General features: G+C 36.8%; 1 protein-coding gene across 1 annotated transcript in view; it reads left to right on the top strand.

The window, feature by feature from the left end:
- The window catches only part of TMPRSS11E (transmembrane serine protease 11E), a 52,056-nt gene that overhangs the window by 18,129 nt on the left and 15,583 nt on the right, over positions 1-18,344 (top strand). The window contains 7 exon segments of the mRNA XM_055296155.2: positions 2,369-2,490; positions 4,895-4,962; positions 7,378-7,541; positions 10,620-10,658; positions 12,142-12,319; positions 13,247-13,506; positions 14,702-14,844. Coding sequence (XP_055152130.2) covers positions 2,369-2,490; positions 4,895-4,962; positions 7,378-7,541; positions 10,620-10,658; positions 12,142-12,319; positions 13,247-13,506; positions 14,702-14,844 — 974 coding nt within the window.

Raw genomic sequence — 18,344 nt, 5'->3', positions numbered from 1 at the left:
ATCTGTTACAGAAATAGACAGATACAGATAAAGGTAATTAGATTTGCAAAAACATCATTTTGGTTCTCATTTCATAAAGCCCAGGACAATGTAGAATTCTGTGTATAGTTCGTGTCTGGGGCCTTTGGGTGTGCATTTCTGACCCTGTGTGATTTGGATGTCAGAAGATGAATCTGTTATAAGCAACATCATTGCAGATTATAGAATCACAAACCTGCTAGAAAATTACCAACGAACTCATGTTTATCCTTATTTTTAACTTTTCTTTTAATATTCCCAACATATTTTAGTAACTACTCATACCATAGATTTATGGCAACTGGTAATATGTTTTAACAGTGGCATGCTTAAGTCTACAGGGTAAAGTAAAATATTGAGCACAGATAATAAATTGTTAACTTGCTTGAGCCATATGAAATTGCCAATATTTGACTATTTTTGACCTGTACTAATGGCAATTTTAAATCATTCAATCTAATAAGTCAAAAAACTACATTTAAGGGTATAGAAGGGTCTGTTACCATTCTGTCTAGAATCTTGCTATTTAACATATGATTAGCTACCAGAAGCATCAACATCACTTGCTAGCTTGTTAGAAATGCAAAATCTTGAGTCTAACTTTAGACCTCATGTACCAGAATCTGCATTTTAACAGGCGCCCTAGGCAGTTCACTTTTACATTAAAATTTGAAGCGGGATTCTAGAAGAATGGATACAACTCCACAGAGAGTTATAGTTAACCATGAGGCAGATGTTAAAAAATACAAATGTAATAGAACAGTAGTTTACAGAAATAGTTATGAGTTAATTCCCAGTATTTCAATAAATTTAAAATCTTACTTGAAGTTATGTATATTTCCAGGTACCTGCCTGAATTTCATGTCACCCTGGCCATTCAGAGAAAGGGAGGTGAGGAAGGATGGAGGAAGAGTAAAACCTCCCAAGTCCTTCACTTAGGTCTCTTGTACTCTGGCGACTCAACTTTCAGTGTCTCCTGCCTGCCATTCATCTCTTTTATTCATCACCAACCACACCCCAGCCCTTGTCAGAGTCTGATGGCTGCTTCCCTCTCTGTCCCATCAAATCCTCTGGATGGCCAGGGTGTTTTTTTTGAAATATACCAGTAGTTTTTTGCATAACTTTTATACAACAAAAGACTTGTCCTCTAGCTTCAAAAAGTGGCTTTTTTCCCTACTCTAAGAAGCAGCATGTGAAATAAGTGGGTACTTTGGAAGTTAGTCTTGGCTATGTCCTGCTGGCCTTGGGCAAGTTATTTACATTTCCAAGACTGTAATCTATTAAATGTGGATGACATTGCCTTTTCACGGAGTTATTGTAAATTAAATGAGATATGTGAATGTGCTGGGGACACTGGTGTTCAGTGTTCGTTTCCTTTTCTTCTGTGGTTTGAGTGAAGAGGGAAAGAATAGGGAGGAAGAGAAAGGAGGAGAGAGACTGTGACTGGATGAGCCACACTCTGATTTCCTATAGTAACTATATACAACTGTCTTGATCACCAGTGTATTTCTAATGCTTGACACAGTGTCTCTTGCTGAAAAGTGGTTGGCATTAATATTTGTTGAATGAATACATTAATTTTCTGAGGGCTGTGTGCTTGCTTTATGCACTGGAGGGTGGAGGAAAAGTTATATGACATTAACTTTTCAGCAGGTCAAAAATGTGGGTTGCTTAAATTGAATGCAAAATGTAGAGACAGTGGCTAAAGCAGACAAGTCAACCCCTGTAGTTGGTGGGAAAAACATACATGCAGTGACAAGGGACCAGGTGAAATGAAATAGTGTCCTTGGAAGGTTATGCCAGGTGGCAACTTTAGCTCCCTAAACTTCTATTTACTGAATCCCTTGCATTTTAATTCCTAACCTCATCTTCCTTTTCAGCCAAAATAAATTTTCTCAAACTAGAGTTCTTGTGGCCAGAATTGATGTATAGTTGATGGAAGGGAAAAGAAAACCTATGTTTGGAATATAAAAATGCAGTGACCCTTGGGAGGCTTCTGAATCCATCCCTGTTTGTATGCTCAGATGGCATGACTTGCTGTCTCTTGTGGCTTACTTAGGAATGAGTAACACATGAATAATCAGCCCACTCTTCCAATGAGCTACTTGGACAGTACTCCGGGAACACCAGGCATTTCTTACAGCTTTTATACTCTAAATCACATGATGATAAATGTTGTTTTTTTTTATCCTGAGATAACTATGAGGCCTGGGGCAGGATGATGATGGTGACCTGTGCTAAGAGCACTCCTTCCTGTTTCAGTCTCCCAGCAACCACCAAGCGGGGAAATAATGATGCTTTACACACATCTGATAAAAATTATGATAGTGTTTTGCTTCTTTCCTTGTAGATCAAAAGAAGACCTACAATTACTATAGCACATTGTCATTTACAACTGACAAGCTATATGCTGAGTTTGGCAGAGAGGCTTCTAACAATTTTACAGAAATGAGCCAGAGACTTGAATCAATGGTAAGCAACTTGTCCTCCACTTCTAGTGCATTTGCTGTCACTTTTTACCATATTTTTAGCATCCTAGCTTCTAAAAGATCCATTCAACTAACGGATCCCTGTGTATTTGCAAAATGAAAAGAGGCCCTAACCCAAGGAATATAAAACAAAACGGACAATACATCACTTAGCACAATATGACTGGCAGGGCTGAACCAAAGAAACTTTAGCCATTCAGTCAGGTCCTTCTTACTCACCTTTCCTTAGCTAGTGCTATACTCTTGAGTGTGGCTTAAAATACATTTGTTGTATCCTAGACTTCCTAAAAAAGAAACCCTGAGCAGAAGATTTCCAAGATTGAAACTAGGCACATACCTAAATAGTCTGTTAGTTTTTAAAAATATCTAACCTTCAACCAGCTTTTGGTATATAAATCTGTAGTAAATCCACAGATATGCAACTCTACCCAGTTTTTTTTTTTTTTTTTTTTTTTTGAGACGGAGTCTCAGATTAGACTTTTTTTTTTTTTTGAGACGGAGTCTTTCTCTGTCCCCCAGGCTGGAGTGCAGTGGCACAATCTCGGCTCACTGCAAGCTCCGCCTCCCGGGTTCATGCCATTCTCCTGCCTCAGCCTCCCGAGTAGCTGGGACTACAGGCACCCGCCACCACGCCTGGCTAATTTTTTGTATTTTTTTAATAGAGACGGGGTCTCGATCTCCTGACCTCGTGATCCGCCCGCCTCGGCCTCCCAAAGTGCTGGGATTACAAGCGTGAGCCACGGTGCCCGGCCTACTCTACCCAGTTTTTAAAAACATTTAACCTTCAACAAGCTTTTGGTATGTAAATCCACAGATAAGCAACTCTACCCTTAACGCATCAACATTCATCTTGAGGGATCAATTAAATACTTAAGAAACTGGAAAAATTAGCAGCAGGGCCAAAAGAACAAGGGCCTAAGTGGTAACTTCTTATCATTATCAGATTAATTAAAGAATAATTTAACTTTTCCTGGCAACCTGTGAGGTAACTCGTGGTATAATGTGATGGAAAGAACACTGAGCTAGGAGCTGGGAGGCACATGTAGCTCCAATGGTATCTACTAGCTAATGATACATCACTTGGAATATTAGTTTATCATTCTGGACAAAGTTCCGTATATGAAAATTAAGGCATTAGATTAGATAATTTCCAAATTGTCTTCCAGTTCCAATAACCTGAATAAGAATGGAAGTGGGACCCTGGAAACCGCCCAGTAGACAGAAGCCTGGGGATTTGGCCACCTTGTTGAGATAGTGGTTGAATCCTGGTTACATTTGTACTTGGAAACACCAAATCAGGGAAATATTTGACCAGGCTCTCCTCTAAGGCTAAATACATATGCAAAATGAAGGAAATGAAATTGAATTAAAAAGATCAAAAAGAGATGCCACTTTGTGCCATTCATTCAAATAAATTTTATTTAAGTAAATAAAATCCAGACAGATTTAAATCTAAAGGAATATACATAAGGCTCTTTAATGCCTTCAAAATTAATAATAGTTTTGAGGTTACTTGACAAAAATTAACCCTTAAATAGAAACTTTCTTGTGAATACTGCCACCCTATTCAGAGGACTTGTGCTATTCAGCTTTGTCTCATAATTGCAAGAACTGTCCTTAGGTAAAAAAATTCAGAATTAATAAGACGTAAGAAAGAATTAAAAGGCTCATTGCTCCTGTTAGTCACCAGCAAGTCGTGTTTACTAAATATCCACATACTGGAAACAAGAAATCTTTGAAGTGTTTCCTTACATAAACTCCTAACTAAAAAATTAAGTTGCCTAGAATTCTTATTTAGAATAATAACTAACGTCTCTACAAAAATAGGTTCTATCACTTTAGTAGAGTAAAACTCATAGGTGTGTTAGGCTAAGTATCCCAGTTCACCTGGGCCTTTTCTAAGAGCACTCGGAGTGCTGAACTTGGTGTACATTATGCCAGGATACCTGACAACTTTGTCACTAGGTTTGGGAAGCATTTGACATGGTCATGCACTCATTTCTAGAATCCAAGTATTATGTGGCAGAATTATTTCATTTCCTTTGTCTATGGGCAGTAAAAGTCCTTATTTCAGTGTAAACTTTCTCACTCTTAATTTTCAAGAAACAGCATGTTCATTTTCTTTGGTCTCTCTCTGAGCATTAGTATAGCAGATGTCACTTCTGGCCCCACCGCGGTTGCCTACTCCTATCATCCCTAAGACAGAGTTCAGCTGAAATCACTGAGAAAACCACAATAGATTCCTCAAGCTTCCTCAAGTTCCACTCACTGAAACGTCAATGTTTTTTGCTCTGTTTTGCTTTTTAATTTTCTAAAAAGCTTTGAATTAATTTGTGGAATTTCAGAAAGTTGTTCTTGCTGATATATTTTGAATATTTTTCAAACAGGTGAAAAATGCATTTTATAAATCTCCATTAAGGGAAGAATTTGTCAAGTCTCAGGTTATCAAGTTCAGGTATGTAAATCTGAATTGCTGACTTCTGAATTTAAAGTTGAAGCTGTTAATCTGCTCAGCAATAAATATGTTTTGAAGTGTTAAAGATATGATTCAATCCAACAAACATTTGACACTTGTTCTGTGTAAGTCATGGGTTACAAAGTCCCTTATTCGTTCCTTAAATCCCAAAGAAAGCATTTGCAAGATGATTGCTGGAGACAGAGATATAATTGGTGCCTATGTTATAAAATTGTTTTCTGGGAAACTTACCAAGTACAGATAGTACTAAATACAGATAGACCTAACATACATCCTTGGTTTAATGGCAAGTAGTGCCCCACGTAAGACAATATAGTAGATCAGGTTTGTCTTTAGCTCTTCTTCCTCCTATTAATCAATCTTCTTTACCTTCTATTCCATCCCTCTATTCTCAAAATATGCAGCTGAGAAGATCTCATCTGTCAACTAACCATTGATAAATGAGTTTAGAACATAATGTTAAGGAAAATATTATAAGAATTTTCAATTAGATATTGACATAATACAAATTATTTTTATTAAAAAACAGAACAAGAACTATTTCCAGTATTATTCCAATGACAAAACTTTAAAAGTTTCCTGCCATTCTATTACTTAGCTGATATCTCTAAGGCATTACTTTGATCACTGTCTTCTAAAAATTCTGTACTCTCTGGTGTTTGAGACAGTGCCCTTTCTTGGATCTGCAACTAATTCTGTCATCTTTAAGTTTCACTTTCTCAAAGGGACCTCATTCACCCACATGGCCTCATATGCTATTGAAATACAAGTTTCTATCTCCAGTCTGAACTATTTTTCTGATTTCTATAACTATATACACATCCCCATGTGGAAGCACCACAGAAAATTCTCTAACTCAAGAAGAATCCAATCACATAAATGAGAAACCTAGAAGTCATCAAACACTCCTTCCTTTCCTGGTCCCCTCATACTTTATGAATAACTAAGTTCTACTAATTCAATTTTCCCAATAACTTTCTAATTTGCTCACCTCTTTATTCCAGTAATCTTGCTACTGCTACTCATTATTCTGTCTTCTGTTACTGCAATAGTGAGAAGAGCAAGTTTATTGGAAAGATGAAGTCAATTTTGGAGATGCTGAATTTACATACTAAGGGACCATATGAACCTGAAAAATGAGTGTGACTTGGTAGAGGGAAATGGAACTGAGCAGAAGATAGAAATTTGCTCATGACCAACTCAAAAATTTGGAAGCATGGGCGTAAATTTCTCAGAAAAAGAATAATAAAAGGGAATAAAAAGGATGATGAAGAAAGCTTGAAGAACAATATTTAAGGTGATGGAAGGAATATAGGAACCTTAGATATAGGGAAGGGCAGGAAAATAGAAAAATCATGACAGAAGCACCACTGATGCAAAAGATAAGAAGTTTCAAAGAGAGTGTGGTCGGCACTGACAAATATTCCTGACTGAGTAATATAAATACTGAAAAGAATCCACTGGCTTTGTCAACTAGGATACTTGGGTTGTTACTTATTTTCCTGTCTTGAAAATAGTGTTACAGTTAACATGTTTATAGGTGTGTCCTTGCACAAATGTATGAGTGTATCTCATCAAAAGATGAGAGTAGTGGTTGGTGCAATATATAGTGAAGGGTTAGATTCTTTCAGAAGTGACTATGAAAAGGAGTGGGTAAAGTAGCCAGCAGGATGATTCCAAGGTAGTAATTCATACAAATAGTATTAAGACTAATTAATGCTCTGTGTTGAAAATACAGTCACATGAAGTCAGTACAATTTGGTAAAGCAGTCTTATATCTTTAGGATTAGGAGTTGCTTAGGATAGCCTGAAGATTGTTTAGGGGAGGTTAGTAGACTTAAGTCACAAGAATAAAACCTGAAATTCAAAACCACAGTTGATTTCATATTTAAGACACATTGTATTTGATAATTTTGAATGGTTTTTGACAAGGTGTCTTTTTATATTAATAGCCGTATACTTAACTAGACCTTTTGATGGTAAGGGAGACCATGAACAGACTGACTCACTATATGAGAGGCTGAATTTGTGGTTCTTCACATAGTAAACAGTAGCAATACAGAAGGAAACATTTATGGATGTATTTTATGTGTGCATTTCATGTAAGTGATAAAGATATTACTCTTCTTTCTTTTCTTTTTCTTTTCTTTTCTTTCTCTCTCTCCCTCTCTCTCCTTCCTCCCCTCCATTCCCTTATCTTCCCTTCCTTTCCCTTCTCCTTCCTTCCATCCTTCCTTCCTTCTTTCCTTCCTTCCTTCCTTTTCTCTTTTCTTTCTTTCCTCTTTTCTTTCTTTCCTCCCTCCCTCCTTTCTTCACTTCCTCCCTCCCTCCCTCCCTTCCTGCTTTTCTTTCTTTTCTTTTCTTTCTTTCATTTTCTTCTTTTTTGGCCCACAGTCAACAGAAGCATGGAGTGTTGGCTCATATGCTGTTGATTTGTAGATTTCACTCTACTGAGGATCCTGAAACTGTAAATAAAATTGTTCAACTTGTTTTACATGAAAAGCTGCAAGATGCTGTAGGACCCCCTAAAGTGGATCCTCAGTCAGTTAAAATTAAAAGTAAGTTAATTTCTCTTATTTTTCTTTCATAGAACAGCTTCATGTTAGGTTTGATCTTGGAATTTTTTTGATGTCCTTTAATTCTGGGGTCTTGCCACCAACAGTACATTTCTTTGGAACTAAATTGGTCCTAATGAAGTATTTTAATTTTTAAAACTACCCTAAACTTAGGCCTCCCATGCAAGCTTTTTATTAACTCCTTAGCAGTTTTCTTTATATTACACTTTATACTTTGGCTATAGAATCCAATTATAAGTGAAGAAAATGGCTTTGCATTTTCTTCTTTTTCTTGTTGCTTTCATTGTATGTTCTGAGGGTATGGTGTATGGAAATGTTCATGCCATTTACACATTTGTTTTCAAATGTCATTAATATACCTTGCTATACTTTCTTCCCTTAAACTTTTCACCAGTGAAACATTTATAATAAACTTATTTTTGGTATATTTACAACTATAAATGAAAAATTTAGGTAGATTTTTGTTGTTCTTGTTGTTATTGTTTGTAGGGCCACATGGGACAAAACAAGTGATGATAGGTCCTCACATTTAGAAAATAAGAAATATGAGATCCTTAGTGGAAATTAAGGTCTGGCTAAGGGCTGGGTCATATGTTACAGAACAATGAAGGTCTATAGAAATACTATGTGGGCACAAGTATAATGTTACATTTTCCAGAAGTTACATTAAAAATAAAAATAAACAAGTAAAATTAATTTTCAATAATTTGTATATTCAACCCAATATGTCCAAAGTATTATCATTTAAACAAATAGTCAATGTAAAAATTATTCATCGAATATTTCACTTTTTTTGTAGTAAGGCTCTGAAATCTAGTGTACGTTTTATGTTGATAGTACATTTCCATTTAGACTAGCCACACTGCAAGTGCTCACTGGCCACATGTGGCTATAGTGGATACAGTAGTGGATGTGGCAGCACTGGAAACTACAGAATAGGGGACAAGTAGAGAGAATGAATACAAACTGCTAATATAAAATCTGATAGATCTAAGTAGATGCCTAAATTGATGGCCAGCCAACCCACTTGCTTAGGAAGGAGGCTTCAGTAGTCAGTGACAGATACATAATTTGTTCACCTTAGCACAACATGAAAATGCTAGACCTGTTTTCAAAAAGCAAGAAAAAAGTGCTGTTAAAAGTACAAAGATAAGACTTTTCTTTCTTCCCTGGTCTCGCTCTCGACTTTCCATGGTGTTTTCATTTGCTGATTATTGTCATTCTAAGAGAAAAAAATTAAATTTGTAGATTACTAATATGGGTTTAATTGTTTATATCATGCAATGTCGATATAAATGCATATATAAGAACATTTAACTTGTATTTCAAATCATGGAAATTATGCAACTATATTTTGTAGCTTATACATACATGTTTTTCATTTTTGCCTCAATGGAAATAGTACAAAAGGCTAATGACTCTTTTTATTTTCCTGGTTAATATGAGAAAATTCTACCAACACTCTCTACCTTCAGCTTATTGAGGAGCGAGGAAGAACTAGAAGGAAAAGGAGATCTGGGTTTCCCTATCTTTCTCTTTCTACGTTGTAGTTTTCAGCAAAAGCTGTTGGCTGATACACAGAAGTAACAGAAGCAAGAAAGGATATGACAGGATCTGTGGTTCATTTGTGTTAATTAGAATGCGATTGTCTTTTCTATGGGTTCTTAGCAAGTTTTGGTTCAGACAGAAAACATGGCCTCCAAGGCATGTCAGTCCACCTCTGCTTACTTAATGGAAGGGATAGCACACTTACCTTGTACTTGCTTTGAGTCTTGCTGAACCCCTGTGGATTGTGGGTTCACTAGAATTCTGATTCCATAGGGAATTGTGGATGATATATGCAAATGGGGTGGGAAGAAACTATGGACACACTTATTGCACATATGTTGTCTGCCAACACTATGATCTATTATCCTATTGAACTTCATTTTCAAAACACAAGTTACAGGATAAAATTATTAAGAATGTCAAGTGAGCAATAGCAGAGCATTGTACCAGGCACAAGGCCATTGTGAGTGTGAGACCCAGTGCAGATGTATAAGTCGCATATGAAGCCAGACTTGTCAGTGCTATCAATACACAAAGCTTGACATTTTCCTAGGAAAAGCTTGAGATGGAGAACAGGTTATTTGAAACAAAGAGATCAGAGGTGGTCCTTTTAATATTAACTGAGACTAAATTGTAAATTCTTCCTTATTTTTGCCATTTTCCCACAAGTAGCCAGAATAAATAAAGTCAGAAAGAAGGCTTTCTAGCATATAGATTTCCACTTCATTCATACTATTAAATACTAAAGAAAAAAATTAACACTAATATTTTTGCATTTAGAGCATCCATCCTTCCATGTACAAAGAATAGTTTTGGTCATTAGAACTCTGCTGAGTCAGGAAGTTTGAGTTTAGAGTTTTACGTATCTATTGGCTGGGTTAGTGTTTGCATAGGGTTTGAGACTGACTAGTGAGAAGTCAGCAAGCTAAGAAGTCATTGGCTGGAGCTAAATGACAATTTGAGGGCAGACTGTCTTTTCAAATTTGACTTCAAAAGGGGTAACATTGTTTTTAACTGTGAGTGAGTACAAATTTATGGAGATGCTACTCAGGTGTGTTATACAAATGGGACTATGCTTATGAGCTCAATGATACCATCTGAAATAATGGTTAATAAAGGTATTGTTATATTTGGGGAATCAATACTATGGTTTAGAGTAGTATTTCCGATGGAGGGGCTGTGAACTCTCTGCATCTTATTTACTGGTATAAAATCCAGATTCTTGGGCTTCATTACAAGCTTCTGAATTAGAGTTACTGGGAAGGGGAACAGGAGTTTACATTATAAATATGCTCCCTATGTGACTCTTACCCACATTAAAGTATAACACACCGTTCACATTCTCTGCAATGCGATGATCATCCTATGTCTACGACAAGCTACGTTGCCTTCTTTATAATCTAGAGATACTGTTTTATAACAAAATTAAGCAGTCTTTTAGTGTTTGAAATACTCGGAGGCATAGTGTAATTCTGATGTGCTGACCCTATTTACCATTTCTGTGTGTTTCAGAAATCAACAAGACAGAAACAGACAGCTATCTGAACCATTGTAAGTTTAACATATTTATTAAAATAGCATTACCTGAGGGTAAAAAGCTAACACTATAGGTCATTTAGGTTTACTTTGTGTTGATATCATGGGGACAGCACAGATAAAGTTGGATTAATTTGTGTACAGTTCATGGTGCTTTATCATATCTCGGAGATACATTTTATTAGTAAAGGGTAGCAAAATTGAGATAACTTTGGAGTGGATGTATGGGTGCCTGTGGCAGATGTGTAGTGGAATTGAGTTGTACAGCTGTTAAAGAAGAGGCAAGAAATGTTTACTTATCCATGTTCTGTTTGTAGATATCTGTAAGATAAAACAAATCTCTACATTGTGTTTTTCAGCTAGAGGCAGAAACTTATTGTCACTATATCCTAGATAAAATCTTTCTGATGTTATTAATCCTATGGATTATACGGAAGTGCAGGAAATTATCGGGTCGTGGAAAAGTCACAGAAAGTGCAGGAAATTATGGGGTATATTTTAATAAAATTACTGAAGACACATAGATAATATCTTCGCCTATATTTTAAAAGTGCTGAGTCTAGGCCTAGCACTTTTCTTCTCCTATAGCCAAGTACGCCACCGTGATTTACGGTATACATTCAATAGTCATGGGGTTGTTGCACATTACATTTCTCTTAAAAGGTGGAAAAATATGTGCTACTCACCAGCTCATATAGTTGGTTAATTTCTAAAATCAACTAAACACAAAACCAAAAGACAGTCTCATTACCTAAATAGCATATATTCTCACCACCAATATTTATTGGGAACCTACCAAGTGTTAGCACTGTGTTAGACAACAGGCATTCAAAATGGATAAGATATAATCTCTACCTAAAGCACCTCATACTCTAATGGGACTAGATGCATGAGACAAATTCATGAACACATCATTCTTAAACAACACTTCTCAACCAAGGGAAATATTGTTGACCAACCTATCATGCCCCACTGTGGCATTTTCGTCATGAATATAGGGGGAGGGCTACTGGCATCTAGTATATATAGGCCAAGATCTTATGATGCACAGGGCAGCCCCCTACAACAAAGAATTAAATGGTTCAACATGTTAGTGGTGCCAAGGTTGAGGAACCCTGTCATAAACAATGTCAGTATGTATACATACACATAAGCACACATACAGAGTGTTTGTTATACACATAAGCACACACACAGAGTGTATTTGTTACTATTATTATTTTGGAAGCACCAAGAAAGTAGTAACTAATCCAGATTGGAGACAGGGGAGTTAGAGAAAGCATCCTAGAGAGGTAACAACTGATTTAAATTTTACTAAATGAACAGGAGTTAGCTAAATAAAACATTACAGTTTACAGAAAGGTAAGAGCATGAGAAAACATTTGATCCTTTTGGAGCACAAAGTAGAAGAAATATGGAACATAGTAACACAATTTGATGCTTAAAACAACTGCTAATTAATGCACCCACCAATGCACCCACTCTCTCTCTTTTGCAGGCTGCGGAACACGAAGAAGGAAAACTCTAGATCAGAGTCTGAGGATCGTTGGTGGGACAGAAGCAGAAGAGGGTGAATGGCCCTGGCAGGCTAGCCTGCAGTGGGACGGGAGCCATCGCTGTGGAGCAACCTTAATTAATGCCACGTGGCTTGTGAGTGCTGCTCACTGTTTCACCACGTAAGTCTTGAAGCTCGAGAATGACTGGGAATGAACAAAGTGCACTGGGTTTTGGTGGGAAAATACCTCATGAATTTTGGGAGATATGAGTTTAGCATAAATTAAAAATAATGTGTGTATTACAAAAGACTGGAACACTTGTAAACATTAGTAAGAGGTTTTAAAGTCTGGAAATGGAAATGGAGTCGAAGTATATGTAAACAAATAATCTTTTGATAAATACACAATAGTTTCTCAAAGAAAGCAGGGATTTTAAAGTCATTTTTGGATTTGAATTTGCTGTCAAACAGGAGTGCTCTATCTCTCTGCTGAGTATCTTAATCAGACATGGAGTCTGGATAGGTTGTAGGTTTGATCCTAAGGGGGAAATTTCACATGGTAAGAAAAACAATTAAATACGAAGAATTATATAATGAAGATATGAAGAATTTGGAAGTAGCAAGTTGTACAAATGAATAGATTGACTAATTATATTGCAAGAAATGGAGGACCCTTCGATCGATTGTCAAAATGTCTGTAGTACATAAAATAGTAATCCTTTAATTATTGTGTGGACTTTTTGGTTTTCAGAGAAATGTGTATATTTCTGGGTGGGGTACATGAGGCACATAGAATATATTAATTTCTCTTATTCTGTACAGGGTACTTTCCATAGGTCCCTTGGAGTCATTAATATACAGAAAAATCAAAAAGCCCTAGCATTTGGAGCGGATGACCTGGCCTATGTAGTGGCATGTATCTTATAGGAAATGGTGGCTTTTTCACCTGGTCGGAACCCTGAGCCTCATTCTCAAATTGGAAAGAGTTCTATACATCAAAACTATAAAAAGAAAAAAAATCTACACCTGTAGACTAAATTATTTAATATAAATTATTCGACTGGTAGCATGGTAAAAAGAAATTTATTCTTCATTTTTTTCTCCCCAGATATAAGGACCCTGCCAGATGGACTGCTTCCTTTGGAGTAAGAATAAAACCTTCGAAAATGAAACGCGGTCTCCGGAGAATAATTGTCCATGAAGAATACAAACACCCATCACATGACTATGATATTTCTCTTGCAGAGCTTTCTAGCCCTGTTCCCTACACAAATGCAGTACATAGAGTTTGTCTCCCTGATGCATCCTATGAGTTTCAACCAGGTGATGTGATGTTTGTGACAGGATTTGGAGCACTGAAAAATGATGGTGAGCATCGGAAGAGAAACTCAAGTAAAAGTTAAATTGGTATGTTATGGCATTTAAACAATGAAATGCCATTATGCCAAAAGATGTCAGCTGTGTGGTCATATGACCTGGACCAAGTAAGGCCCTAAAAGTGAAGTAAATAACTTGGAAGACACAAAAATTCCTTCCTCCCTAAGTTAATATCAAGCAAATTGCTACTACTGTATACTACAGTCATAGTACTGCTAAGATGTCTGAAAAAGCAAGTATGTCTCCTAGCCATGAACTTTTCTTTAGAGAATTAACCAGTTTAGAGATTAGCAATCAATAATATACCCAATTCTGAAGACTGGAGAATCATAAAGCCACCATTCTCCCTTACTGAAACTTCCTTCTAATCTTAACAATGGAATGACGTTATTTAGATAACTTGTGGTTCTAGGCACCCAACCTTTTGCTCAAAGTAGTTAGGAACAAATTATCTTCCCAAATATTATTGTTCTAAACATATGTATTCTAAGATTCTGCATCACTATCTTTTTTTTTTTTTTTTTTGAGACAGAGTCTCCAGGCTGAAGTGCAATGGTGCGATCTTGGCTCACTGCAACCTCTCGCTCACAGGTTCAAGCGATTCTCCTGCCTCAGCCTCCCCAGTGGTCAGGACTACAGGCACCCACCTAATTTTTCTATTTTTAGTAGAGACAAGGTTTCACCATGTTGGCCAGGCTGGTCTCAAACTCTTGACCTCAGGTGATCTGCCCTACTCGGCCTCCGAAAGTGCCGGGATTACAGGCGTAAGCCACCGTACCCGGTACCCCCTGCTTTTTTTTTTTTTTTTTTGAGACGGGGCTTCTCTCTGTCCCCCAGGCTGGAGTTCAGTGGCTCGATCTTGGCTCACCGCAACCTCTGCCTCCCGGGTTCAAGAGATTTACCTGCCTCAGCCTCCTGAGTAGCTGGGATTACAGGTGCATGCCACCACCCCTGGCTAATTTTTGTATTTTTAGTAGAGACAGGATTTCACCATGTTGGCCAAGCTGGTCTTGAACTCCTGGCCTCAAGTGATCCTCCAACCTCGGCCTCTCAAAGTGCTGGGATTACTGGCGTTAGTCACCGTGGCTGGCCTGTATCACCATCTTATTCCTAATCATGAAACATTTTCTTCAAGTTTATAAAATACATGTATGTCTACAAATACAAAGCTTTTTTTTTCTTTTAGGTAACAGTCAAAATCATCTTCGACAAGCACAGGTGACTCTCATAGACACTGCAACTTGAAATGAACCTCAAGCTTACAATGACGCCATAACTCCTAGAATGTTATGTGCTGGCTCCTTAAAAGGAAAAACAGATGCATGCCAGGTAAACGGTTTTGCCCGTTAGTATGTTGTGTAATTTTTTGTTTACTTTTCTTTGAAATAATTATATATCTACAGGAAGTTGCAAAGCTAGTACAGAGGAGTCACAACATCTCACCCAGTTTTCTCCAATGATTACATCTCACATAACTATAGTTCAATATAAGATCTGGGAAATTGACAGTGGTACAAAGTATGTGTCTAATTCTATGGCATTTTATCACATCTGTAGATTTGTGTAACCACCACCACAGTTAAGATGAAGAACTATTCTATCACCACAAAGATCTACCTCTTTCCCTCCTCCTACTATCCCTAACATCTGGCAATCACTAATTTATTCTCCATCTCTATAATTTTTCGATTTTCAGAATGTTATATAAATAGAGTAACAGTAGCTTTTTAAACAGAATTTAATTTTGGATCATCTATTGATATTTTTGGCTTTTTTTGTAGAAAAATTTTAGTGGTTCCTCTAAGTTATATATATGTGTATATAAATATATATTTATTTATATATACATACATAACTTATCACTGTCTACGTGTATTGAAATTTTACTAGTTTTGGTGGAGTATAGAATAAAAAACTTACTTCTCCTTAAATCCCTTTGCTTTTCCCTCTTTAATATTAAGCATTAATAAACATAAACATTAAATATTAATAAATATAAATATTAAATATTTACTTTATATTTTGAGAACCACAGAAGACAATGTTTTGCTTCGACTGTCAAATGTAATTTAGAAAACATAAGAGGAAAAGGAAAGACTATTTACCTATAGATTTCTTCTTTCCTCTTTCCTGATTCCTTTTTTAGAAACAGTCATTTCTGTTTTAGGGACTTCTTTTAGCCACTCTTTTAGTACAGGTATGCTGGTGAAAAATTCTCTTAGGTTTTCTTTGTCTCTAAAAGTCTTTATTTCTTCTTCATTACTGGAGCATAATTTAGCACTGACCGTTCTTTTCTTTCAGCATTTAAATCATTGCCTCTGTGATTTCTGCAAGGAATTTGCTGCTATTAGAATTATTTTTTTCCAATAGATGAGGTGTTATTTCTTGCTGTGTTCAAGAGTTTGTCTTTAGTTTTCAGAAGGTTGATTATGTATCTTGGCATGGATTTCTTTGGGCTTATCCTGTTTGAGGTTTGCTCAGCTTTTTGAATATGTAGACTTATATCCTTTGTCAAGTTTGAGAAATTTTCAGTCATTATTTCTTAAAATACTCTTTCAGTCCCACCTTCTTTCTTCTTTCCTTCTGGAACTCTAACCACAGCAATGTTTACTCTTTTATTATAGTCCCAGAGTTTCCTAAGCTTCTGTTTATCTTTTTTTCCACCCTAGTTTCTCTCCGTTGTTGAGATTGAGTAATTTCAATGTATCTTCAAGTTTACTGATTCTTTTCTCTGTCTTCTCTATTCTATGTTAAGCCCATCCAGTGAGTTTTGAATTTTGCTTATCATATTTTTTAGTTCCAGGGTTTTTCTTTGTTTCTTCTTTTTATATTTACTATTTCTTTGTTGACACTTCCTATTTCTTTTCCTTTGTTTTAAACATGATGATAATTGCTCATTGAGATGTATTTATGATGGCTGCTTTAAAATCTTTGTCAAATAATTTCAACATTTGTGTTATCTCAGTGTTGGTATCTGTTGATTGCCTTTTCTCATTCGAGTTAAAAATTTTTATATTTCATTGTATGATGACTGATATTCAGATATATCTTGAGCATCTAATTATTATTTATTCTGTTTTGTTATTGTTGTTATATCATGCTTTTAAATTTATATTATTTTATTTAATTAATTACTTTGTTTGTTTCTTCCAACTTTTATTTTAGGTTCAGTGGTTACATCTGCAGGATTGTTACATGGGTAAATTGTGTGTTGCTGGGGTTTGGTGTACAGATTATTTCATCATGCAGGTAGTAAGCATAATAACCAATAGGTAGTTTTTGGTTCTCATCCTCCTCCCACCCTCAACCCTCAAGTAAGCCCCAGTATGTGTTGTTCCTCTCTTTGTGTCCATATGTACTCAATGTTTAGCTTCCGCTTATAAGTGAGAACATGAGGTATTTGCTTTTCTGTTCCTGCATTCATTTGCTCAGTATGATGGCCTGTGGTTGCATCCATATTGCTGCAAAAACCATGGTTTCATTTTGCTTTCTGGCTCCATAGCATTCCATGGTGTATATTTACCATATTTTCTATATCCAGTCCACTGTTGATGGACATCTAGGTTGATTCCATGACTATTGTGAAAATTGCTGCAATGAACATATGCATGCACATGTCTTTATGGCAGAATGATTTGTATTCCTTTGGGTATAATATACCCAGTAATGGGATTGCTGGGTCAAATTGTAGTTCTTTTTTAATTTCTTTGAGAAATCTCCAAACTGCTTCCCACAGTGGCTGACCTAATTTACATTCTCACGAGCAGTGTATAAGCATCCCCTTTTCTCCACAACCTCAACAACATCTGTTTTTTTTTGACTTTTTAGTAATAGCCATTCTGACTGGTTTGAGATGGTATCTTATTGTGGTTTTTAATGTCCCATTTCCCTGATTAGTCATGTTGAGCATTTGTCCATATGTTTGTTGGCTGCTTGTGTGTCTTCTTTTGAGAAGTGTCTGTTCCTGTCTGTATTAGGATGTTCTTACACTGCTATAAAAAAATACCTGGGTCGGGCATGGTGGCACATGCAGGTAATCTCAGCACTAGAGCTCAGAAGTTCAAGACCAGCTTGGGCAACATGGGGAAATCCTGTCTCTGCTAGAAATACAAACATTAGCCAGTGTGGTAGTGTATGCCTGTAGTCCCAGCTACTTGGAAATTATGAGGCAGGAGGATTGCTTGAACCCAGGAGGTCGAGGCTGCAGTGCACCCACTGCACTCCAGCTTGGGTAACAGAGTGAAACCCTGTCTCCAAAAACAAACTAACAAACTAACAAAACCAAGTAAACAAAAAGCCAATATTAGGTAATGTATAAAGAAAAAAGGTTTAATTGGCTCATGATTCTGCAGGCTTTATGGGCAGCATGGTGCTGGCATCTGCTCGGTTTCTAGGGAGGAAGCTTACAATCATGGCAGAAAGTGAAGTGTGAAATGGGAGGGAGCAGGTACATCACATGGTGAAAGCAGGAGCAAGAGGGATAGAGTGGTAGGAGAGGTGCCATACACTTTTAAACAATCAGATCTCACAAGAGCTCACTCACTATTGCAAAGACAGCTCCAAGCCATGAGTGACTGGCTCCCATGACCTGAACACCTCCCACCAGGTCCTACCTTCAGCATTGGGGGTGACAATGCAACGTGAGATTTGGGCGGGGATAAATATCCAAATTATATCATTCTGCTCCTGGCCTCTCCCAAATCTCATGTCTTCTCACATTGCAAAATACAATTATGCCTTTCTAACAGTCCCCCAAAGTCTTAAGTCATTCCAGCTGTAACTCAAAAGTTCAAAGTTGGCCAGATGCAGTGGCTTACACCTATAATCCC

Source organism: Symphalangus syndactylus, chromosome 10 (genome assembly GCF_028878055.3).
Source record: "Symphalangus syndactylus isolate Jambi chromosome 10, NHGRI_mSymSyn1-v2.1_pri, whole genome shotgun sequence".
NCBI classification, from domain to species: Eukaryota; Metazoa; Chordata; class Mammalia; order Primates; family Hylobatidae; genus Symphalangus; species Symphalangus syndactylus.
Note: the sequence above shows the minus strand (reverse complement) of the source record. Positions and strands in the feature narration are given on the sequence as shown.